Below are 27,305 nucleotides of genomic sequence, written 5' to 3' on the forward strand. Positions count from 1 at the left end.
CCGTGCCTGTCCCGTACGTACATGGACTACGGTCCTGTCTTCAAGGCGCGGCTTCGTGCCAGTTGGCAGTCGACTTGGAGTGAGCAACGCCATAACAAGCTTTTCCAGATCAAACCTTCTGTTGGTCTTTGGCCGTCTTGCTTCCGTAAGGATCGGAAGGAGGAAGTAGTGCTGGCAAGGCTACGCATTGGTCATAGTTTTTTAACCCATCGTTTTCTTTTATCAGGTATTGACCCACCGATGTGTAGCCATTGTGACACTCAAGTCACAATAGCCCACATTTTACTGTCGTGCCGTCGTTACGACCATGAGCGGCGGCACCATTTTAGACACATTTTTTCTAAAGGTTTACCCCTGACGCTGGACAGTGTCATTGGTAATGGTGACACTGTCTGACTAGATTGTATTTTTAATTTTTTACACACTATATGTCTTTTTAATTCTATATAAATCTTTTACCGACATGTATTGATTTTTAACTCACTGTTTTTTTACATTTTACTCTAATCTACTTTCATTGCTTTTACCGGTTGTTTGGCGCAGATAGCCTAGCTGCTTTGCACCATAAAACACCAAACAAACAACCAACCAATGACTGTTTTGATAGATATGTAAGTAAAGTTTCTTATTCAAGAAATTGAGTAGCCTTCCTACCATCATTGGTAAAAAAAAAAGTAATGCAAAGTTGGTTTCTCAATAATAAGGTTCTCATTGGGAGTTATTTAAAAAGTTATTTTTGACTCAACCTTCACCTTGTAGTCCATTTCAGTATATACAAATCTTTGATTTTTAATTTATAGTTTTAAGTTTATAAATTTTGATAGCTCTACCTGTCTTAACAAAAGTTTTGTTTTTGTTAATTTTTTATAAACCCCCAGCATCTCTTTTCACTAGTTAATTTCATATTCACCAGCATCCTCTTTTCATTAGTTAATTTCATATTCACCAGCAGTATCATCACTCTTAGTTTGATTTCCCAGCTTTCATTATACAAGAAAAAAGTTTAATTTTTGATTGATGAAATATTAAAGTTTTCATTAGGCTAACATATTTTGATTTTTATACATTGAAGATAATTATATCTTCACAAGGCTGGTGACGTAGACATTCTTGGTATGGCGTCATTTTTACCAGAAACTGATAGTGAAGATGAACTTCCACCTGGCTGGGAAGAACGAGTCACCTTAGATGGGAAAGTGTTTTATGCCAAGTATGTAACTCCTAGGGGTGCCTGCTGTGAATTATAATATTCAAGGTTTTAAAATTTTTAACCATATTTTTAACATGCAAGTCTAACATATTTATTATAGTTAACTAGGACAAAATCTGAAATTTTAGATGCTGAGTTTTTTTGAGGATAAAATGCTTATTCCTTGAAATTTATTCCTTCCAAAAATGATAATATATCTTTTTGTTTTGTAGTCATGAAACAAAAAGCACACAGTGGATGCATCCTTCTTCTGGAAAAAAGAAAAAAGTTTCTGGTGGTAAGGTTAAGAGTTTTTAGAATAATACAGTCTCATGGCTTAAAATAAAACTCATAACCAGTCTAAAGTCACAAAGTATGTTAAACTGTTACGAGTTTCATTCTGTGTGATTTACATAATTATTATTTCAGTCATTTTAACATTTTTACTATGGACAGGTCAAAGAGAAGTCAATGTTTTAGTTATGTTCAAAAGTTAATTAAACAACTTTATTAACAAAGTATGTAAATAAAATTGGCATAAAAACATAGTTTATAATTTAAATTTTAATATTATATATATGTTATAATTTCTTAATTTAAAACCAAATATTAAAAACAAAATGCAAAATATTGTTTTTTGTGTGTAGCATGGCATGTCCTCTTGTCTTATTGGTCAGAGTAGCCATTCCAACTACTTTCAGGAGAAGTATCTTGGAAGTTCATGGTCAATCCTGAAAATGATAAGATAGTACTACTCATTTTATTTCAAATTTATTACGATGATTGTGAGTTTAGTCAAATTGATCAAATGCATATAGGGTTAAGATATAGAAAATAACAGTTAAAATATAAAGTTTTACTGAAAATATATAAACATTTGATATTTATTTAGCAGGTTCTAGAGATTATGCAAATGAAATTTGATAATTTTTAGATGAAGAAAAGTATTTATAATCTTAAATTGAAAATCACTTTGCACTCGGAGCAATCAACACTGATTCCATATATTCAAGGGCAACAATTTACTAAAGTACTTAATTAAAAATTCTGATTTTGTCTACAAAAGAATTATAATGTTTACTAAAAGCATGAAAAATTGAATGAAGATACACAAAACATGTTCAAAGTTATACTATGGAAACTGATAATTACTTTGTGGTTACAAGGTTAGGCACATTGCCTGACCCATTATTAAAAGCACATCAACTAAAACTAAAGGAAAGGAAAGAAATAATCAAGGCACAGTGATATACTTTCCACATTAAGAATGGACAGGTTATCAAAAATTAATTACTGAATTAAAAAATAAAAGGATTTGTAGTTAAGTATCAAACCACATAATCTGTGCTCTGTCCACAAATCAAAATGAAGAAAAACAGAGTAAAAAAGCTTTTAACAAAGATATACATTAAAAATATTTAACAATGAATTTAATCTCACCCACTCAAAAAGGGGGTGGTCTCAAATCATGTATGTAAAAAGAGTTCTTAACTCTACCTGTGTGGGCTTGGCCATTTTAACCAGCCTTGTAACCATGAAACTATATATATATATATATATATATATATATACTGTAACTGGGAATGTGCTAAATGTATTTTCATGAAATTTTGCAAGCTTTTAGTATACATTTCAAGTCTGTCCACTAAAAATCAGAATTTTTAATGAAATGTTTCTATTAAAGAAGTGTTTGAGAACTTATAAATTCTGAACAGTCAGTAAAAAGTAATTTTCTTGCTAAAAATAGATAAACTTCTGTTCATCTTACAGTTTTCACATTTCATTTACATAACCTCTAGGATATCCTTCAAAATATTGTAAGTTTTTTTAGTGAAACTTCATAATTTATCTCTTATTTTCTCTACCCTAAACAATTATAATTATTTATCTTAAGAGCTTTAGGCATCTTAACGTTTTACATTCTTTCATTCAATTTTATTGTTTTATTGCTCTTAGAACCATTTTTTACCACTGTGAAAAGCAGAAATTCATTTGGTGGGACAATGGAGCAAACAAACAGATCACATTACATCATGTGTGTTTAAACTGTGTATGTTTTTTGTGTTACTTAAGGAGTGGTGACAAAAGAAATTTTATTTATGTTTTCATGCAAGTTTTCTTTTCTAACCTCATAATTTTTAACTATGACATTTAAGTTATTTTTTAAAAATGTAGTAGTAATTAAAAAATGTACATAAAAAACAGGAAATTTAGCTATTTTCTTGTCATCTGACCTACTTTCAAAGCATTTTTTCTCTAATCATGTTGGTTGCTCATAAAATAATATATATAACTATCAAATTTGAATTTTATAAAACCAAAAACATTTAACTCACTAGATTAGACTTTACAAAAAACTATTGTAATTTATTCGACTTTCTGACTGACCTATAAATAGGTTAAAATTATTCATCAATTCTTGAATCATAATATGTGGTCCAAACACATCCAGCTCTGATGACAAATGAGGTACCTTTATGACTCAAACAAAACAAATGATCATGTTATTTGTGTATTGTATAGTTTGCTCTTTCTCTTGGTTATGAATATGTCCAGTACAGTGATAGCAATATTAAAGACAATTGTTAAAAAATTTAGAGTATAGGAAAGGGCATGTCAATGTTGGTTGAAGAAATAACAAGGGTGTAGGGGACAAATTATAAATGGGGGGCAAGGTTTATTTCACTGAGCAAATTGAGAAAATGCATGCCACAGATGTACCCATTACAGCCACAATACAGGACTTACCTTAGGGCCCTGTAAACTCTTGAGTTTTGTATTAAATTTTATTAATTCTCCTGCTTTTCCTGATAGTAATTTTCCCAATTTGATGCATTTTAACTGGGACAGATTGAAAAGTGGGGGAGTGGCCTCTCCCATATCCTACACCACTGAATAATGTAATGCAAGAAGAAAAGAGGGTGAAAATTTATATTTTAGCTTGTAGATTATCTGTAGCACGTGCTCCTTATTGGTTGAAGAATCTGAAATTTAATCAGGGAAGAGAAAAATCTATAAATGAGAAATTACACTGCCACTAATCCATGTGACTCAGAGTTACAAACTGAGAATTTACTTAAATATTTCCTTTTCAAATTAAGAAATTATGACTTAGATAATATGAAAATTTGGTATACAAGTATATTGACCTACACTGATAATGAAGTTGAATTATATTTTGAATGTAACTCTGTAAAGGGTTGTAACATGTGCTCTTTGATTTTCTACACTATTCATAGAGTTAAGATGTAATTTAAAATTGCCATAAGACCTCAGAATTAAATCATGCAAAAAGAAATACTGTCAAATATCCAAAATATTTACCAATTCATATTGCTGAGATCAAATTCTATATTTTCATGCCCTCATTGTCTTATTTTTGTTTTCTTCATGTTTATTACTGCACACTTTCTGTTAATTTTCTAAATATTAAAACCCTTATGAAAAGGACTCCACGTATAGTTTCTACACATACATTTATGCATCCACATACACACATTGCCACATTTAGATGCTGATATTATTCATTATCAAGCATTCTGTTAGTTTATACAACTCTTTTGCTACTGCATGAGTCATTTTCATAACGTTTAAGTTATCAACTAAAGATATACTTGATAGTGATGATGGTAGTATCATCTAGGAGCCAGCAAACTCAGTTTCATGAAGTAAATAATCACTGGCAAAATCATAGAAGATAAGACATTTAAAAAATCTATTTACCAATATACACCTGGAGAAAGTAGATTATCCTCATTAATTATAGATCTAACTTATTTTTCCATGAAGATCAATGAAAATTCTATTAAGTAAAGGCCAGTATGCTCTGCAGTTTTCACTAATCAGCTAGATTTTCAGAGGGATTTTTTTGAAACATCTGATATTTTGAATTAGAAAATTTAATGAGTGACTAAGAAATCAATGGGTTGCAACACCTTTTTAAGTGCTGTTTTTTCAATCACATGATCATTGTAACTGTTGATAATCCAATAATGAAGTGATAAGTTTACATTATAGTACATACATCACATCAGTGCCATTCTATAGCTTGGAAAGCAAGGACAGACACTTTCTTTCTGTCTGTGATGTGCAAACCAGCAACTGCCCTAACTGTTAATGATTGAGTAGCAGAAGCAAAATGTATAAATACATTTTGCTGGACATTATTTGTTTGTTTGTTTTGAATTTCATGCAAAGCTACTCAAGAACTTTGTGCTTGCCATCCTTAATTTAACAGTGATAGACTAGAGGAAGACAGTTAGTAAACACCACCTACTCTTGGACTACTCTTTTACCAATGAATAGTGGGATTGACCATCACAACTGAAAGGGCGAGCATGATCAACAAATAGGCTCTGAAATCACAGGTTGCAAGGGAAGAGCCCTTAACCACCAGGCCATGCCAGGCATATGGAATTACTATACAATGGCTCAGAAATCAGGGAATGCTACTACTTTTTAATCATTAGTTGTTTGAAACAATGACTGTTTTAGCTGTTAATCAAATGGCTATTTCACAATGTAGTGCTTACATTACAGTATGGATCACCTGATAGCTTGGAAAACAGGGAATTCCACTTCCTTTCAATCATTATCATGTGTTCAACCTAGTGATCATTCTAGTTTTATTTATTAATCCCACCTATATCAATTGGGAGGCCTATGTTGGTGTTTCATCCAGTGGTTGGTGCTGGTAGTTGCCTCCATTTTGAATGACTGCTAAATAAGTCTTTACAGCATCCTCTCCTTTGTCAGGTAGGTTTGGAAGACTCAAGATGGCATTGTCATTCTCCTCTGACTTTTCAGTAGGCTCCTGGTCAAGCCAGTGCTACAAAGACTTCTCTGTAATGTATGGACACAGCTTATCTACATGAGTCACTTATCTTGAGTTAAGTGTATTGCTTGTTTCACCTACACAACTATGTGTTAATGTATACACTGCAATGTGTAATATGTTACTTTTCTTTATTCTGTTTTTAACATTCTAATTTGTTTCATGTTTAGTTTTTATAACGATTTTAGACGCTACCTGATGAAAAGTCAATGCCTAATCATTGTCAACTTTACAAGGTAAATTTACTATTTTCTATCTGCTGTTGTTTATTTTTGACAAGTACCTTTTTTCATTTCTAATGTAACTAGACTCAACTTGGCTAGAAACTAATATCAAGTTTTCCTGACCTTCAAAGGTTACAGCATTAATGCTGAAAGCTGGCAAAGCATTAGAAAAAAATAGGCTTAAAACTTCTAATAAAAATCAATGACTAGCTCATCAAAACCTCCAACAATCTTAACCCTCAACTACTAGTGTCAGAGTGACATGCAAATGACAAACAAACAATTACAACAGTGAGAAATAGAACTGCAACAGCACATCTGCTCTGCTCAACACTCAAAAACTGATTGAGGACAAAGGACAGAAAATATCAGTTAGAGAGCAGCATTAGATGAGTTGGAATATCAACTTGAAAAATTGATGTGGTTTATTCTGACCACACCCTACCAGTTGAGGTTTAATGTACTCATACACGTGTTGTTATGGTTCTGTATACTACTTTCCTGACCATATAAGACTTCACATGCTCATTACATTATGTCAATTCTAGAGCTTTCTGTAGCCAACAATACAAACATCTAAATATTTAAAAGCTTAGTTCAAAACAATATTTTAATGGAATTTTTGAAAAAGCAAAAATTAAGAAAATGGTAGTTTTAACACATTTTTGTCATTCTGATAGAAAGAGATAAAAAGCAAATGCAAATACATAGGTTTAATTACAAATATTCATTTAAAAACTCAAGATATTACTATCATTTTGTTCACATTTCAACCTTGTCTTTGGTATCTAACATGTTGGCTTACAATATAAAATTATTCAAGTGATTTCCTATTTCTTTAAAATTTGCTTGTAAAATTATAGTTGTAATTCAGAAATAAGAACACTGATAAGTACTCTAGCTTACAACCAAAACTCAAAGCACTAATCATTTGAAACTCACTACTCCTAGTGTGTAATGCTGAATTTCACTTAAATTTTGACTTTGGAAAATTGTAGAAGTCATTCACTGGAATAAATTTTTTATTTATATATTTTAAATAAATATGTCAACAATAAATGTCAGTCTTTATAGCAAAAGTACAAAAAGTTCAAGTGCAATAAATTTAAAGAGAGAATTTTCTTTACACAAATCTTTTCAGTGTTTTCTTTCTTTATGTTTTTGATCTGAGCCAACAGATGCTTTTGGTAATAATCACTATCACACTCAAACTTCTACATGAAGTTGGTCACTAATCAGTAGAATGTCTTGCTAGAAAAACAAACAAACTGTTGTTGGTGTTCAATAAGCTACATTCATTTCTGCAGTATAGACAATGATTTTATGACTGGAATAAATGCAATGTTGAAATAACTTTACTCTTACACAGTTGCAAATTTGTAACAGAAATTTGAACTTCTTTAATTCACAGTTGAATTACTCATTTAATTAATGAAGCCTTTATTCTATTTCAAGATTTCATTAGATACATGATTCAATCAGTACCAAATCATAGAAAGTATTTAATATAGTAATGCAAAAATCTTACAGAAGGTAAATCAGCTGATTCCTTTTAATTCATTATAATATTAATCACTTCGTTTACAGTTTTAGGCTAGCCTTTATTCATGTTATTTATGCAGATGTTAATAAAATTTAAGTTATGAAATTTAACTTATCGGAATATATGACATTACATACCACAAGTACATGTAGTATTAATTTTTACTGACTGATTTTCATACTGTTTATTATCATGTTTCATACTGTGGGTAAGACTAAAATCAGCTAGGAAAATTTTTAAATGCTCCTTTTTGTTTTTCAACTTTAGTGAACATATTGAGCAACAAAGTAATTCTTTTCTTTATCAGTTCCCTACAAAATGCAGTAAACACTGCAAATAGAAACTCTTACAGTATAAGTATAGATAAATTTCCAGCAGTATCACCAGGAGAAAGTATGAGAAATACATGCATGTTAGAATATGCATTTAAGAAATATTTCCACTTGATATTCCAAATCTTAGTATGTTCATTAAGCATCATTAAGAAAGAAAAAAAAAACAAGCAAAGAAAATTTGTTAGAAAATCTTAAGAATGACTACTATGAAAGTTAGGAGGGCTAGTAAGGTCAGGAACTATAAATTAAGAAATAAATGATTTTTAATGTGAGCACTTTCTTTACTGAGCTTATTTTAAAACATTTAGAGATTTCAGGTAAAATATTTTTATTTTGATGATCTACTTAGCTCAAAAGTAATTTTTTTATTCAGTTTATTATTTTTTAATGCTATTGTAAATAAAGGTAGGGAGTAATGTTGATAATATCTTATTGATCCAAGCAGTAAATATATTTGTATGAATACAGCTAATCTTTCTTTGTTTAGTCCAATTAAGTTCTCTTGTAGATTTTGCAAAATCATAACTTTAATTGGTGTTTGGATACTTCTGATAGAGCAGTATATTTACCACTTAAATATTTTGGAAGTTATCAGAAAACTCTCTTACAAACATTTAATTAACTTTGTTATTATGTACAGTGAATATGTATAATAGAAAATATTTGCAACAAAATTTGTTATACCAATTCTCATGTATGCATCAAAATGTTGAACAATATCACCAAGTATGGATAAGGGAATTGAAGCAATTCAGTTGTGATTCTTAAGCCATATCTTGAAGGTATGTTGGAAAAGTCACACCTCAAATGAAGATATTTTATCAAGAGAAGGTTGCACGAGGAAGATGCTGACAAACATTAGAAAGAGACAGTTGTAGATTTTTGGCCACATTATAAGGAAAGAGGAAATTGAAAGTCTGATTCTAACTGGAAAGATTGAAGAAAGTAAAGACCATGGAAGACAGTGGTTGACTTACGTTAAGAATCTATCTAAATTGACAAATGCATCAACTTTGTAAATGTTTTGTGCCTCAGGGAGAAGTTTGGATATGATACCTAGAGAGAGAAAGATGCAATAGAAAGAGAGTAATATCATTTAAATGAAATTTAACAATTCAAAATTTTGATATATGGTGTTGAGCACTTAAATAAATACAGATAAGAAAAGATGTCTGGGTACTGTTTTGGTTCGGTGCTGATTTAGGTTGAATAAATGTTTTTAAATCAGGTTGTTCATTACTTAATCAACCTGATATTATAATTATAGAATGGAGACAAGTTTCTTGTTATGTTTTATTGAGTATATGTATTGTAGCAGTGAAAGGATTCAAAAGTACTTGTTAATTTTGCTTTAATCAGCTGTACCTCTCTTGATGAGCATTTTAACTGATACATTATCTTTTAAGTAAGGTGATTCAATGATGTCAATAATATAGATAACTTTTGAGCATAAGAACCTTGGTATATATTATGAATCTGGAATGAGCATTCTGTAGCTTGGGATTAACAGGTTTGATTATTCTCTGAATTTAAATTTTAACAAGATGAGTATTTTAACACGGAAGTAATGATTTTTGCAAATATTTTAGAAAATTGCAAAATTTTGTAGCATTTTATTTTATTTAACAAATATATATTAATAATTTTTCTTAGAAATTGAATTTTTATTTTTAAAAAGATTAATTGGAAATTAGTGTAGAAATATGTAGTACATTTTTCAAGTTAAAGATGTATGATGCACTATGTATACAACACTTAGTGTTTTCTTGTTGTTAAATTTTAGTCCTTTTATAATTTTATTCCTCATGTACAAAAATTGTTAGATGTCACTATAGTAAATAGCTTTGTTTCATAAACCTTGTTTGGTTTTCTTGCATTTTAATAATTTTTATGTTTGATGGTGCTTATTGAAATTTCAGAACTACCTTATGGATGGGAAAGGCAAGTTACAGATGATGGTCATGTTTTTTATATAGAGTAAGTCCAACACTTTTCTAAAGATAATGCCATTATGTGTATAAATTCACATTGATATATACATTCTCACATTTTTCCTTTAATCCTTTTTCAAGCAGTGAATGTCTCTAGGTCAATGGTAATTAGAGAAAAGTATTTACTAGTAGGGGAATTTTCTAAACAAGAAATTACATTAAGTATATTTCCTAGACAAATGAAGAAAGAGGGGTGGTGGTGGCTGAAATTCATTATCTTGAATGTTCAGTTTAATTGATGATATATTATAAAATTAACAAAACAGTAAATGTACAAAAAAAAGAGAAAATAATATTTAGTTTTCAGAGAGAAATGGTGTTTCTAGAAGAAGGTGAAATACATAACATTGCAGTAAAACTTGACTTTTTACTGTTTTGTTGTTTTTACTTAATAATTTTTAGTATATTTTAATGTTGTTTTTTGTTTTTCTTCACTAAACACTAAAAACGTTTTTCAGTTTATTTCTTGCATTTTATTTATCAATACTTTGAATTTTTTGTGCATAAAATTTATTTCTACTCATTCACTAACATTTTTTTACTTTTATATCTTTAAATAAAAGTTTATTTTTAATTAATATACTAATGATTTTTTAACATATTTTGCTAATTAAGTAAGCATAGTCTTTGAAAGACTTAATTGATGACCTAAGAATTAGTCTACATCTTTGATCTTAGCAGTTGACCTATTTCAGATTATGAAAAGGGGTAAGTTATGCTTTGCAATTTGGGGACATAGGTGCTTTATAAGAGTGACAGTCTAATTATTTGATTAGATTTGCCCAAGGGTAGGTAGCGGGTGCTGTTGTCTTCCCTCAGTTTAGAATTAGTTATGGCTATTTTTGCTGTACATCAATATCCAAAACAAACAAACTGTAATTCTATAGGAACTTCTCAAGAGTTGCACTCATATTTCATCATTTCTGCTGAACAACTAAGAGAACACAAGAAGAAAGAAGACATCATTGTATATCTAGTGTGCAATAATGCAGCAATAGCAGCAAAGATGCTACATCTGAATTATATGAGGAAAACAGGAAAGCAATTATGTAGAAGTATAATAGCATAGGAAAGGTAGCAGAATTTAGTTGTTATTTTGAGGAGTTCTTATCGGTGGTTTAACCTCACTTGTCTCTTACCTCTCGATATCTCTGCCCAACAGCATAATACAACATACATGAATGATTTCCTGTTTCTTTACACCTGATACTTCTCTCACTAGGTTACATTTTAACTTTCTCACATTGCAGTTTGTACTTAGTTGTATTTGCCTGTTTTTCATGTACAAAATATTTTGTATTTTTGGCTTTGTTGCATCAGACATTTGAGAATGTCATCTTAGTTAAAGGAAATGCTTTCATTCTACATTTATTTCTTGTACATATTTAAATTAACATAAATTTTGTCATCTTTATAAATAAACAAATATTTTCATATAATGTTCAACTTAATGTGTTAGGAATATCTTTCATAAAACATTAAATAGTACAAATTTGTCAAAATTATAACAGTGTCTATGACAATTAGCATTTCAAGTTTTCTGCTTTTCAGATTTTCCTAAATTAGGAAGGATTGCATCTTGAAGCTCTTAGTAATTAAAAGAATATTACTGCATAGATGAAGAAATATATTTATGCACATAATTAGATCAAGTTCATATTTATAAAATGCTCATATTATTGTCATTTTTCCTTTCTTGAATAATTTATTCCAAGATTCTCTATTCGAATTACACCTATAAAAGGGAACTAATGTAATTTAATACTGCTTTAACTTCATTAGCTTTCCTTTCATCAAGTATTAAACTTAATAAGTATAGGCAAAACTGAGAGAGGTTGAATTATGGATTTTATTGCATTTATCTTGTCCAAACTTATCATAAAATGATAGCTGATTCTAAGTTGCTGAATGTGGACCAAATTTTCATCTTATCTTAAAAGATATGCAATGTTACTATTGACTAACATAATATTAAAGGAAAACAATGGACTTTTTGGTCCATCTAGGTTGTCCTATCTATTAAATTAAACTAAACACTAAAAAATTCAAAGCCATCCTTTGTCATTCAAATATTTATCAAACTGTCCATTAAACTGCATCTTCTACATCTGAAGACAACCTATTCCATAGGCCAACCCCCCCTGTTAGGAGAATAAAGCTGTCTTAGTTGAAGATGACTCCTACCATGTCAATACTTATATTTGTGTCCCCTACTCTTACCTTTCTTGTCATGTAATACAAGAAAAGATTATGCATGAACACCATCAGATCCCTTAACAATGTTAAGCATGTTAATGTGATTACCTCTAACTGTTCTTTTTTCAAGAGAAAATATGTTCAGATACGTTAACCTGTTCTGATACAACAACCTTTCCATCCTAGTTACCATCCTAGTAACCATTCTCTGAATCTTTTCCAACAATTCAGTGTCCTTTCTAAGCTAAAGAGCCAAAAATTGAACACAGTACTCCAAATGTGGCCTAACCAATGGACTATTCAATGACATTATAATATCTTTAGATTCATATTCAATATTTTTGTAGATACAACTTAAAATCCTATTTTCCTTGCCACTAGCAAAAGTACATTGCTTGAATGACTTAAGAGACTGATGAACCAAAACACTAAGATGTTTTTTCTTTCTTTCATAATACTGTTAAGGTTATTCCCATCAAAATTATACTCATAATCCACATTTGATATCTCACATGATTATAATAAGTAAAATTTGTCTGCCATTTATTTACACAATTCACCAAATATCCTAAATCCTTTTTTAAAGCACTAGCATGCTCCTCAGAGCCAACAACTCCGAAAACATTAATGTCATCAACAAATGTAAATAATTATTGATCATTCCTTAACTGATGTCAGGTTTTTATATATGGATGGACAGGATTCTTTACAGTAGGTGTCTGTGATTTGTTAGTGATAAATTTCAACAATAAACAAACAGCACACAGTCCACTTGTTTTAAAATAATATATTAAAACAAGTCAAATGTATGTACAAATATTCGTCACACAGTTAACCACTACAATTGTATCCAGAGTTTTAAATAATTTACTTTTTGTCAAAAAATCCACACAAGTTTGTTCAATTATATTAGAACATGATTGGCAAGAAAAATTGTTTTCTCTACTCTGATGTTGATGGTGATAATTTCACTTTAATAAAAAAAGCACTACTATATGCTCTTTATGGCTAAACACCCAATCTAACTCTAGCTATCTGTCTACCTATCTTTGTCTTACTTACTTGAACTACATTATGTATGTGTATTTATAGCCTGACTGAGGCCTAGAACTTTCAACACACTGAGATATCATGATGTAATAATACTCAATCAAAACGAGAAAAACTTGGAAGGTTCTGGTAACATGATGCAATAATACAAGTTACAAATCACAACAATGGAACTACATAATGTATGATTTGTACACAGTTATGTTAACAAACCTGTGCTAAACTATCGCTTCTAAAAATAACTAAATTTAACACTTGTGTTATACTTAAACAGAAATAGTCATGTATACCTTACAAATTATGTCATTGATGTAAATCAAAAATAGCACTGAGGCCTGAGGTACCCCTCTCATGACATAAAACCAGTTTGAATGAATTTCATTTATAACACCCCTTTGCTTTCTTCATCTATTCAATTTATTATCCCACTCACGTGCAGAGATAAAGTTTTTAACAAACATTTTGTGACACTTTGTGAGGTGCTTTCTAAAAATCCAGATACACCAATATCCTCATCTACATAAGCAGTAACATCTTTAAAGAATGTAAAAGGATTAGTAAGACCCGGCTTAAAAATATTTCTGTGTGCAGTAACTCGATTGACCATCTGAAATTGGGGCTGTCCGAGAGATTTTTTTGACATTATGACCTAGGAAATTTTTATTTTCACCAATTTAAGACAATATACCAACCCATTTAACAAAATTTGCCAACTTTATAATTTTTATCACCTTATTATAGTTAGGATATTTTTTCCCAAAAATTCTTGTAATCCATGAAGATATGGGAGGGCATCACATGATTAACAGTTTAATGCTGATTGGCCAATACAATGAAGTTTGACAACATGGCTTATCTCATCCCTAGGAACCTTTACACTAAACTAATAAATACAACTGATCAGGGGAGAATTTACTATTGACAACATGGCAGACAAAAGTCTGTTCAGTGTATCTGTCTCCATAAAAAGGTTTTCATGGATTGAGGATTAGAATCAAAAACAAATTAATTCTGATTGGAAGCTTATCCATGTGGAGAGAAGTACTTGTAGATTTACAAGGCAAATGAGATGAAAGAGAAGAACAAACCATAAACTTTTTGGCAACAGTCAATTCAACTTTGTCCATTGAGGTCGATATCAACCAGCAAGTGTGTTGCGAAAGAATTTAGAATTTGAAATTTCTGAAATTCTCTTCATAGAATAAATGTTGATGGTAATTGTATCCATGGTTTAACATGTTATTTTAGGTGATCAAGCAATTTAAAAAAAAAAAGATATTTACCTACCTACCTACCTACCCACATTTTAAATCAGTTTAGGGTTACAGCAAACAAAAATATTTTTAAGCCTGGCCTAAGGCAAGATTTTCCCCCAGTAAAACCATGCTGATTATCCAACAGAATTTACAACTTTATTGAATCACATTGCAAAGCATCTTTTATCAGACTTTCAAAAAATTTTCCCACCACTGATGTAAGACTAACAGGTCTGTAATTATTGGAACAATTGTTATCACTTTCCTTGGAAAGAGTAGTAAAATTAGCCAACTTCCATTTGTCTGGCCCCACACCTTATACCCAACACCTACAGAGATCATTTTTTTACTAGCCTTTTATGTGGAACCTTGTGAAATGCTTTCTGAAAATCCAGATGCACCAAATCTTTATCCATACCCTCATCTATATAAGCAGTAATCTTTTCAAGGAATGTCAAAAAATTTTAAGGCAAGGTTTTCCCTTGGTGAAACCATGTTAACTATGCAATAAAGTTCTAAACTGTATTAAATGACTTTGCAAAACATGTTTTATAAGACTTTCCAAAGCCTTTCCCACAACTGATATGTGACTATTAGGCCTATAATTACTGGGTACAATTTTTATCAACACACTTGAGAAGAGAAGTAACATTAACCAACTTCAAATCCTCTGACACTGACCACTATTCTAGGACTTACAAAAAATAGTAGCAAGTGGCTCACGTATTCAATCCTTAACCTCCTTAAAACCCTTGGGGAAATGTCTGACCAAAGAGCCTTATCATTTGTTAAACTTTCATATTTTTTTCTTAACAATCTCAGAATTAATGTGATCATCTTGTTCGATCTTCTTTCCATCCATCAACTGATCAAGATAAGGAATATTGCTTAAATGTTCATTGATAAAAACTGAAGAAAAAGCAGAATTTAATAACCCAGCCATCTCATAATCATCAGATACATGCCTTCCATTATCATCATTCAAAGGTCCTACCCCCCATCCTAACATTTGGTTTACACTTAATATATTTAATTTTTACATTTCCAACAAACTTTTTGCTGTATTATTTTTGATGTCTCAATTTCCTGTTTTATCAACTTTCTTGACCTTTTATAATCTTCTATCATACCAATCAATTTAAATTTCTTAAATTTTGATGATTTTATTTAATTTTATCTCTTATACCCTTTGTAAACCAACATGGTTTTTATTTGCAGCCATCCTTTTCTTTCTATAAGAAATGTCCATCTTGAATATAAAAAAGATTATCTTTACAAAATTTTCTACATCTGATCAGTGTCTCCAGATAACTCAGCTGCCCAATTCGCAACTGATAATTTTTGTTGCATTTCTTTAAAAATTGCAACCAAAATATCATTCTTCCTGATCTCCATATGCAGCAAAACATCAAATCTAATAGACCAATGATCACTTGCACCCTGATGTTCCCCAATTTCCACCTTCTCAACTATTTCTCTGTTAGAAGTTATAGATAAATCTAAAGTAGCATTGCTTCTAGTACGTTCCTTGACCAATTGGTGAAAAGAAAACCATTTTTAACAATCTCCAAAAACCTTTCTACCTCATGGTTTGACTCCATCCTTTCCCAATCTATGTGCTTGAAATTAAAATCACCCATAATTATGATCTCATTAACAGCTGAAAACTTAATCTCATTGTAAAGTTTTTGCTACTTTCATCAGCATTATCTGGTGGTCTGTATAAAATTCCCACTAAAACCCTTTTCCCTTTTTATCCACTAATAGAAACCCAAATGGATTTAAGCACCTTGCTATTATCTTTGATATCCTCAACTTCAACTGGAAGTAACTCACATTTTACATATAAAACCACTTCTATCTCTTTAGTACTGTATATCTACTTAATAACATATAACCCTGTATTTCAAAGAAATTTCTGTCATAAAAATTGTCTACATTCAACCATGTTTCAGTTATTCCTATTATATCAAAATCTTCCATTTCTACCAGCTCTCTAAAAGTCATTTGTTTTATTTCTCATACTTCTGGTACTACAATAGTAACAATTAAGCCTACCCTTAGAACTACTTCTATACTCATTTCTTGTGTTAAACTTTTCTCTATATCCTTTCATTTAGTTTATCCTAACCCTCACCAGTGTCTAGTCTTAGTTTAAAACTTCCCTTACAGCTGAGTTAATAACCCTTGCAAACAAGCCAGACCCTATCCTATTTAAATATAGACCATCCATTCCAAAAAGCTCCTTTCCACCATTAAATTGATCCCTTTCTTGACTTTTTTATGTTTTTGTTCTGGTCCTATAGTAGTTTTTGTCATGTAGCTGTCAAAAACAACACACAATGAAATCCGACTGACATGCTGGTGAACTACACAATTTACAAAAAAAATTCAAAATGTTTCTATTGTGTCAGCCTTTGGCCATGTGACATGATGTAGAAAAGCACACCCATCAAATAATACTGCTATAGGGTCTTTTTGTTTCAATAAAATTCAAATTCCCATGTTGATTATAAATATGTAGCTCATTAGATTTTTTTATCATGGAACCATCATCTTGAAAAAGGGATGCAGGAACAGTTGACTGCTCATGAGAATACAGATGGATCTGATGGATCACTTATCCACACAATTGAAAAGAGTTTTTGGTAAAGTTCAAGAGAAGACATTTTCACGTTGTTCCCAAACACACTAACAGGTTTTCACTCAGCACCAAAAGTTGTACCTTGATCATTTCTCTTAAGAATGCGATTTCACACTGTTTTTCCAGTAATGTTTTTGTGAATTGCCATTCCTATATTAACAGCTTTGACTTTTCATCAGCTGTCACCCCTGTTGCAGTGTATCTTAATTCTGAAGTTTCATATTTTTTTGAAAAAGGATTTTGTGCTTTCAAGAAGGTAGCAAACTTTTGTAAATCTTCCACATTCTGTTTGATATGTCTTTGCTGCATTTTTTTATGCTGTTCAGACCATGTGCCAGATGTAGCTCCAAGTAGGTTTCAAAGCTCATCTCCATACTGTGGACAGAGTTAAAAACCACTTTGATCTTGCAGCTTTCCAGTGAGTTATATTGATCAGACCTCCTTGTGTCTTCCTAGTTCTCATGAGGATCTGCTCTGTGACCATATCTATATATAGGACTTGATCAACATAATCCTTTAAACAAGTATGTATTTCTTCACAGTCCTAAAGATACAAATGGCAGGATTTTGTGTAACCGTTATGGCTAGCAACAGCAAAATTGGGTAGCATGTCTGCTGTGCCTTTTAAATGCAATGACCAGTTTATAGTATTCTCTTTTTGAATAAATATCTGGATAATGGAAATAAATTTGCCAAACAATAGCCACAATTTTTCAGATTAGGTGGTGTGCTTTCAGATCATTAATTTCTTGCTGTAATTTCAATGAACTTTCAGTTGTAGCTGCAACAGCAGAAATAACAGTCTGAGATATGATATATTGTAAAGATTCTGTTGTGATGACCAAATATCATCATGTGGATCATCAGCCACACCAGCAGTTGTGTTTTCGTGGGATGTCTCATCATCATCACTGGTAAAGATTACAAAGATGTCTTCTTATTTTTCCTTACATATCAGATCTTGAATCAATTTTGAGCTATCTTCTTCTGAAATGCCATTCAATTCACATAGATTACCCTGCTCATCTTGAGCCATGTCCTGAGTGTTCCTTTCTATCCATCATCTTTTGAGTAGCTTTTCTTGCATAGACTGTTATTCACGAGTCTTCAAGTCCACTTTCTTCCATCAGTTTAAATCCTACACCAAGAAACGACATCAACTGATGAAAGCCACCAAGAAGAATAAAATGTGTTTGAATTTCTCTTTGTTGTCCTATTATATCTTATAGTATTTGAACTCTAAGGGCTGATCAAATGTAAGAGTTGCAGAATAGAAACCTACGTTCTTGGCTTGAGACAAAACATAGACCATGGTACTATAAATGGCTTCATCTGTTTGAGGGTTGAGTGGCAATTAGGATATTCTATCCCAGCCCCCCTGAAAAGGGCTGTTAATCTAGTAAGTCCATAAGACTAACCACCATGAATAACTTGTCATAGTTTGTCATCAAAATTTTATAAAATCCTCTTAACTTTATTAAAATTTCAACTATGCAATCTATCAAAACAAAATTGCATTCACTCAATCTGTATCTCCCTGATCCTTCTGTGACAACTACTGCTCTATTCAACTGATGTCATTGCCACGTAGATAAACAATTACACATGCTCCATACCAACTTCAAAATGATGATCTCTTCACGGCTTTCCCGGTGCGTTTGAGTCAGCATCTTCCTTAACTCCACACACCCATCAAAATCTCTCCCAACATGCTTAAATCTAAACTTAGCCCAGTGGCTGCATACAAATTCATTTCAATCTCCAAATGTGCGGGGTGAAGAGAAACAAAAGTTTCTGACCACCCTGGGTTGTCTTTCAGGCCCCAGAAGTTAATTCTAACACCTGAAAGATTTTTAAACCTAAATTCCTGCCACAAATTTTATTTGATTGATAGGGTTTAGTGGCACCATTGGTTTGTAGACAACAGTTGTACAATGCACTTGGGTTGAATTTAGATGTGATATTGAGAACATGAACCCTTGCCAGTTGGGTGGATTAGAACTCAGTGTACTCAAATACAACCATAAGGAATCAATTAACTCATACTGGTGAATTGAAAGCTGCATTTTTTTCAAGACATTTAAACTTCACTTCTGATGTTGAGGATGCAACCGGTGCCATGTAAGACTTAATGATCTGACCAAAATCACCAGCCTTGCAACACTTTGCTCTTTTCACTGGATTTTCTTTGCTTTGGGGTGCACCTGAATTTTGACATGTGATAATATCCATAATATGAATAGAGTCATAGCATGTGATGGTGTCTTCTTTATAGTCAAAATTATCAACCACTCATTAACAAAATCCACCACCAATATTCTTTTGATCAGTGCCAGCTTGTAGGTCAGTGGTTGATGTGCTGATTATTGCTAATCTTTGAAACACCATCACCTGCTGATAGCTTTTTGAAAGCACAAGTAATGAGAGCACATGAAGGAGCATATGTGATCTTGTTGTTTGATGAATAAAGAGACCCACTGAAAGTAAAAGTGGTGAGCAGTAATATTGTTTTCCAGCAGCTTGCATTATTGGGTGGCTCAGGGCTACAATGGTCAGCTTCTTTTTATGAGCAGCATATTCACTGTGAGGGACAGAAAACATAGATTATATCAATTCAGCAAGAAGTAGTGGAACACCAGGTTGCAACTTTTCAAGATCAATGTCATTTGGATCAGGATAAGTATCTATGGGAATTTCCAGGATTTTCAGTCATTCTTCAAAGCAGTACTAATTTCCTTAGCAAGAGTGGTGTTTGGATCAGTACTTGAATCACTAGTCGAACTCAAGTATGAATCTTATAATACTGATGATGCTCTGTTTGTGAATGTTAGAATATTGCAAGTACCTTCTCTTCCAATGATCATGATTCTGTCACCAAACTGACCCAATAAACATCATTTTAAATATTTTACGCTGTATGCAGGAATATTCTCTGGTAGATAAGATTCTAATTGTTCTTTTAATTTGAATATTGTGAATTGATTACACAATTGCACTATTAGCCATGTACATAGGTCATTGAAAGTTGTATCATTCAAAGAGTTGAGATTGAGCTGATTTTGGGGTATGTTGTCACTATTATCAAGTAAAATATGGTGAATCATTTTCTTTGGATAACATTTATTCCTGAAAATATTCAAAAGATATTTTAAATTCTTTATCTAGGTAAAACAAGGAGTATATACTAGTAGCTTTAGATGGTAATACTGTAACAGTCTCAGTTTTGACAGCTATTGTATGACATGAATGAAAAATTTAGATATTTAATCGTTTGAGTTTCTTTCCAATAAATGGTACTGGTAAACTTTTATAAACATGTGTCCTTGTGAACCAGAACATCAAGGAATAGAAGAGTGTTATTGACTTCAAGTTCTATGGAAAATTCAATTTTTTCAAGTATGCTGTTCAGATGAGCACGAAAGGTTTTGAATTCTTCAGCTCCATGGGTCCACAAAATATATGTATTATCAACCAGCATATCTTACCCTTTTATGAGTTTGATACAGTTATGATGTTAAAACGATGTGTTAAAAATGCTGCCTTAAATGTTCTTGCTTCTACCTGAAATAAAGGTGAACCCATTGGAGCACTGTCTAACATGTTGTTAAACCTGCCATTCTAATGGAAGTAATTTGCATCAAAACAGATGTCCAACAATTTCATGATGTTCTTGTTGGAAGTGATATGTCATCACTCAATTGTTTGTTTATTATTTCCATGGTATCCTTAGCAGGCATCTTGATGAAAAGTTAAACTATGTTGGAGCTAATTATAGTATTGTCTTTGGATATTATTTGGTCAAAAATATGTTAATGAATTCTTGTGAGTTTTTAATCGAATAAGACAGATCTATTGTCAGAGGGTTTAGCATGCTAGAAATAAATTTGACTGTTTTGTAAGCTGCTGAATCTGTGTAAGATACGATAGGTCACATGGGTATGTTAGGCAAACCATAAAGCTGTGAAGAGAGATTGAACAGTGTACAGAGAATCTTTTGTACAGTGTTATGCTTATTTCCTTTTAATTTGTCATGTTCCAAAGTTCTTTAGCTAGTTATTTTTCTTTACGTTGAGTTGGATCCAAAGATAGTCTTTAGTAAATTGTGTCTGTTAACAATTCTTCTATATTTTGCTCATAGTCACATCAGTTTAAGAGGATTGTAGCATTCCCCTTATCAGCAGGTAGTATATAGTTCCAATCTTTCTTTAAATTACATATAGCTTCATGCTCCTCTTTAGTTAGTTTGCTTCAAGGTTTTGTAGTAAAGGAGTTCAAGGCTTCTTGAACTTGGAAGCACAATTCATTAGCATTTGAGACCTAATTTACCAGCAACATCTTGAATGGAAGCATTGATGTCAGTGTAGGATACTTGTTTTCAAGTAGGAACAAAATTAAGTACAACAGATAGTACACTTATTTCATTATTATTAAGATATTTGTCGCTTATGTTTATGCTTATTTATTTTCATTTTCTTGTCCATGTCACATTTAGATAACAGTAGCAGTTTTTAAACTTGCTAACTTGTCTATGTTTGATCTTGTGGTATTCTCGATCAGTACTTGTGATAGCTTTGTAATCTTGAACAGTTACAATAAATAAACATGAGTAAGAACTGTGCTATAAACACATCAGCAGTAGCTTAAATAAATCAATATTTAAATATTCATTCATGTCATATTATAACTGTCAAAATTGGGATTATTAAAACACTAAAATCCAGAGCTATGAGTGTATGATCCTTGTTTTACTTAGATGAAAAACTTAAAAAAACATTTTGGGAATATTTTCAGGAATAACAGTTACCCAACGAAAACAATTCACTGTATATTATACGGTTTACTTGTCTCCACTACTAATGAACCACAATCGACAATCACAATGAAAATGAAAAAGCATTTCTTCCAATATATACTTGGCCTAGGGGAAAAACTTTAGAGGATAATAAATAAAATTAACATCATTGTAGTTTTCTTAAGTCCTCCTACACTACCTGACTGTATTATGAAAGTAAAATCCCTAGTTTCCAGTCCTTTCACAAAGAACATGGTTTATAGCACTTGGTGTGAGTGTATTAAACAATACATTGGGGAGACACAACACTTGTTACAGATAAGGTTCAAAGAACACCAAAGAGATATTAAGAACTGTGCTATAAACACATCAGCTATACCTTTTTACATTATGGAAAATTACTTTTATTTTTACATTTTTTAAGTCTAAGAAAGAGAAGAAAACACAAAACTGAGAAAAAATCAAAGAAGCTGTTGCCATCCAAGCACAAAGATGGTAGGGAACCACCAGTTAGTATTAATCAAAATAACAACCAACAACTACTCAATAGTGCAAGAACACCATTTATCAAAGACAAAATATATTATTTGTTGTGGATTTGATGTAAAATTAAACCTATAATTCTACGATATATTATTTGAAGTATGAACAATGCATTTTTCTATATAATACTTATAATTGTATTTTCCTTACATTTATTATATATTGAAGTAATAGACTTATCATAAATATTGTTAATCAACAGCATGTATAAGATTTTTATACTGATATACAACTACAAAACCGAGGTTTTTGAATATTCAAATTATGTAAAAGCTTAAACCTTGGACAGTCAATTCTATAGAGTTAATAACTTTAATACCAGATGTCAGTTATTGTTATGATTGTTTCCTTAGGCACCTGTTTTAGAGCAGTGTTCCACAGATAAATGAATCTGTATTACTCATTTTATTGTTGCCTGATGAAGGCTCTGGTAAGAATGGCAAAAGGTTGCAAATAACAGTAATTTAATATAAAGAAATGTCTGTATTGATTTACCTACTTATGAATCTTAAAAAACAGTAATGGATTTAGGAAACTTTTTAACTTTTATCTTTTTTGGAAACAAAATTAAATAGGTTAGATAAAGAAGAATTAGACTTTACTTCATAACCACTTCATCAGTGTGATAATTCAAGATGCTATTAGGCTTGGAATGCAATTATTTTTGAAAACATTGTTAAACTATATGTTTTATTTACATTTTAGATCAACATTTAAGAGCATTTAACCATCTCTTTTTAGAGGAATATTGATAAAATGAAACCACATCAAAACTACCATATAAACACAAATTTTCAATCTTTTATTAATCATAAAAGCTAAAATTTATGAATGACAGTACATTCTTATCTGTAACATTTTTAATTAACCAAAAATTATGTAATTTTATGATTATAAGTTTCTTTATTGGAAACTGTCAGTCTAACAGATCAGCCATCTTTATGTACTTCAAAACATGTTATATAATTACCAGTAACAATATGATGCTAGTATATTACAATACTTTATCTTGATACATTTTTAAAGCTTTTACAATTAATTGTAATTTGATTATTCTTTTAAACTTAAACTATTTTTTAAATATGAAATGTTCGTAATGTCTGGAAATCAAATCTACTTTTAAAAAAGAATACATCCAAACTACCAAAAAGCCAATAGGAAAGGGTTACATGCAACTTGTTTGTTCATTATTAAAAATTTTGAAAATTGACTAGTAGTTGTTGGAACATGTTCCACTAAATAACCAAAATAGGTTAAATGTAAGTTTTGGCCTAAAGCTACATTACACAGTGAATATACCCTGTTTACAAAACTAAATAATATATATATTTCCAATTAATGCTGTTAAGAAATCTGGTAGAAAATGAAATTATCAAGAAAAGTAATAACTCATGTTGCTAGTGTATAATTATATGAAAGAAAAGAAAAAATACTTTGTTAATATAAATATACATTGTCCATATAAAAGACAGTAGTTAGGTTACATCATGGTTAAACTTTTTAAGGTTATGGCTGTTTGAAAATATTTATTGTTTATTTTCAGCCATGTGAATCAGAAAACAACATATACTGATCCAAGGTTAGCATTCTCTGTAGAAGAGAAGGATTCTGTGGATGATTTCAGACAGCGATTTGATGGAAGCAGTACTGCTTTACAAGTTTTACATGGACGAGACTTGAGTGGAAAAGTTGCTATAGTGACAGGTAGTAACAGTGGAATTGGTGAGTTCAGTTATAAAGATAATCACAATTCTTATGCTAATGTTTGTTATTAAAAATTAAGGACTTGATATATAGATCAAAATATCTACCATAAAAAATAAGGTAGGAGCTGACCTATTTTACTCTTTATGTCACTAGTTTTTAGAATCATAGTAAATAAATATTTTAATTAACATATTTGATTTTTACCTATTAAAGTGTTTACCGCCAGTTTAGCTGATATGCTATTTTATAAAAAAGTTGGGTTTAATATATAAAATTCATGAAGTTAAAAACAAACCGATTTAATCAGACAATAATGAAATGCATTTTAACTCTACGGAAATGGCCCCTTGTGTTTTGCAAGATCTTGTAACATCCTGAAAGTGTGAAACTATATATATTATTATAAGTCTGATTTTACTTAATGTATCATTACAAAGTTTGGTAAGCTTTTAGTCAATACTACAAGTATGTTGTACATAAAAATCAGAATATTTGATAAAGTATTTGTTCTAAAGATTTGTCTCTGAATTTATTTTAGCAAGCCTGACTTTGACTAGTCTGAGTGCAAGGTTGTTTTATGTTAAGGTTAAAAATGCTTGTTTAGTCTTACAATTTTCAAACTTCAATGATATTGAATCTTAATTAATATTTACATTTTTTTTTTCTAGGTAAACTTTATTTGTTTATTTCTATACCCTAATACCAGGGCACGTAATTAAGAAAAAATTCTACCAGACAAGGGGTCAGACAGAAAAAAATATTTGCCAGACCCTTACTTTTCTGTGATAATTCATGTTTTAATTTGTTTGTAAATGACATAGTGTGTGATTTAAATTTATTATATGATATAATTTAACAAACTAATCATTTGTGTGTCAGTGAAACTCTTTATTTATGTTCTATAAAACAATAAACTAAAAGGATTATCACAATTGATTATCCAAAGTTAACAGTCATCATAATGAAAATTATCTGAGAATAGCTTCCTCAGTTTCAACTATTTGTATTCAATAAAATCAAATAATTATCAGTTTTAATTATCAAAAGGTAACAGTCGTCATAATCAAAATAATTTGAGACTGGCTTCTTCACGAGCTTCTGTCGTATCATCATCTATCTTACTTTCTGCTGTTGTATCATCCAAGTCACACTTCTCTTCTAGAGCAATTAATGCCTCATCTTCAAAGTTACATACATATGCTTTTTGTATTTTCTTTCTTGGTCCATATATGGAGCTGTTGAAGGGCACTTTGATCTGGTGCCAGCTGATCTCCATAGGTGGAAGGCTGGTTCAGGATTATACTCTTTTACACTTGTTGTATGTAATAGGGTGATGAAAAATAGAAAATGAACAAATTGGAGTGTACAAGTGTCATGTGATAAAAGTGAAGATTGAGAATTTATTTGAATATTTCCTTTTGAAATTCAAATATTAAAACTCAAATAATATGAAAATTTAATTTATAAACTGTTTTGATGCCAAGTTTATTGATATACATTGATAATAAAGTAGTTTAATTAAATTTTGAATGTAATTGTAAAAGATTGCGACATGAGCACTTTGACCAACCAATGCTGAGAAGTTTAATAAGTTACTGAACTTAATAAATTGTATTGTGAAAGCTTATTGTAGAGTATTGTCAGTACTACACAATAATTCATTTTTCCATTTTAAGTCCATTAAACAATTGATTTTCAAGCATTATTTTTTGTAAATTTCCAACACTTAGTTTACTTGCAATTTTTGATTTTACAGTAGTCTCAGTGATTGGAGTATGATGTGTTTGGTAAACCATTATATACATGTTCTTCCATGATCTGGCTTATGCTCATTTTTCAACTTATAGAATTTTCCTCAATTATACAACTGAGATGTGTTTCTAAAGTTGTAATATATGTGACCTGATTTACTGCACCTGTATTTTTCAAACTGTAATTTTCTTTTAACTTAGTAAGATATTCATGTTTTTCATCTGCAGTATTTTTGTCAGTGATCTGATTTGGGTGTTTCCCCTGTGTGTTTTTTAAACCATTAACTGCTCATGCTTCAATGTATAATACTTGGTTTATGACTTGGTTCTGTTCTGTTCTTAATCTAATACAAATATTACTCATTGAGAAACACAGCTTAACCACATCACTAGAATAGATTATTAATATATAGAGCTGGGCAATTGGTAAAGTTTGGTAATTAATTAATCAATCACTGGGCTCGTGGGACATGAATAGTTAGAATAATTGAAAATAGTAATAATCAGAAACACCAATTTTGATTATTTTTGTCAATCATGGCACTAATCAATTAAACTGAACAACTATGAATTACTTGAACCTTGTCTCCCTCGGACTTAGGATCTTTATGCTTTTTCATAACTTTATCTCAATATTCTTTTATGTGAATGTGGTCTGATCCTGTTATTTCTGTGAAGTTTTCCCACATCCAGTGGCCCCGACTCCGTTAGACTCTTACCACACTCCTCAGTTACCTTTCCTCCATTCTTCTCTTTTCTGCAGTTATCCACAGCTCCACAACAGAATTTGGGAGTACACTGGATCCCTTGTAATTGGCATGCTAATCCTCCTCAGTTTTTCACTTCCAACAAGGCTCCTCTATTATTTGAATTCTGGTTAGGAACACATTACCTCATGGGTGCCTACCAACATCCTACTTATGTGCCCAATGATTGGTGTATTTTTACTTAGGTTAAGTAAAAATTCAATGGCGGTGACTACACAACAACACTCCTCCATTTTGTTTGGGGTTTTTCTCACCTATTGCTGAAGCCCATGCTGCCAACAGTACAGGCAACTATTTCATGGATTTTGGCAAGGTGGGAAAATGTTGACTGGGTGTGCTCCAGCAGGACATTTTCACCTCAGATCCATGTTGTTTGGGGGTCTTGTTAGAAGGCAGAAGGTTTGTTTTTTCCAATACTCACCCACTTCCATTATCCAATTTTCTATTTCCTCTCTCCTCCCCCCCCCCCCCCCCCCCCCCCCC

The 27,305-nt window shown here is 31.2% G+C and overlaps 1 protein-coding gene across 3 annotated transcripts in view; it reads left to right on the top strand.

Moving 5' to 3' along the window:
* The first annotated feature begins 1,072 nt into the window (after nt 1-1,072).
* LOC106472704 (WW domain-containing oxidoreductase-like) overlaps nt 1,073-27,305 on the top strand; it is a 55,109-nt gene continuing 28,876 nt past the window's right edge. For all 3 annotated transcript variants that reach the window (XM_013933356.2, XM_013933354.2, XM_013933355.2), the window contains exons 1-4: nt 1,073-1,210; nt 1,423-1,487; nt 10,045-10,102; nt 24,141-24,319. In XM_013933356.2, coding sequence (XP_013788810.1) covers nt 1,116-1,210; nt 1,423-1,487; nt 10,045-10,102; nt 24,141-24,319 — 397 coding nt within the window. In that variant the 5' untranslated portion in view covers nt 1,073-1,115. The remainder of the gene's footprint in view (nt 1,211-1,422; nt 1,488-10,044; nt 10,103-24,140; nt 24,320-27,305) is intronic.

This window comes from Limulus polyphemus, unplaced genomic scaffold, assembly GCF_000517525.1.
Source record: "Limulus polyphemus unplaced genomic scaffold, Limulus_polyphemus-2.1.2 Scaffold5538, whole genome shotgun sequence".
Taxonomy (NCBI): Eukaryota; Metazoa; Arthropoda; class Merostomata; order Xiphosura; family Limulidae; genus Limulus; species Limulus polyphemus.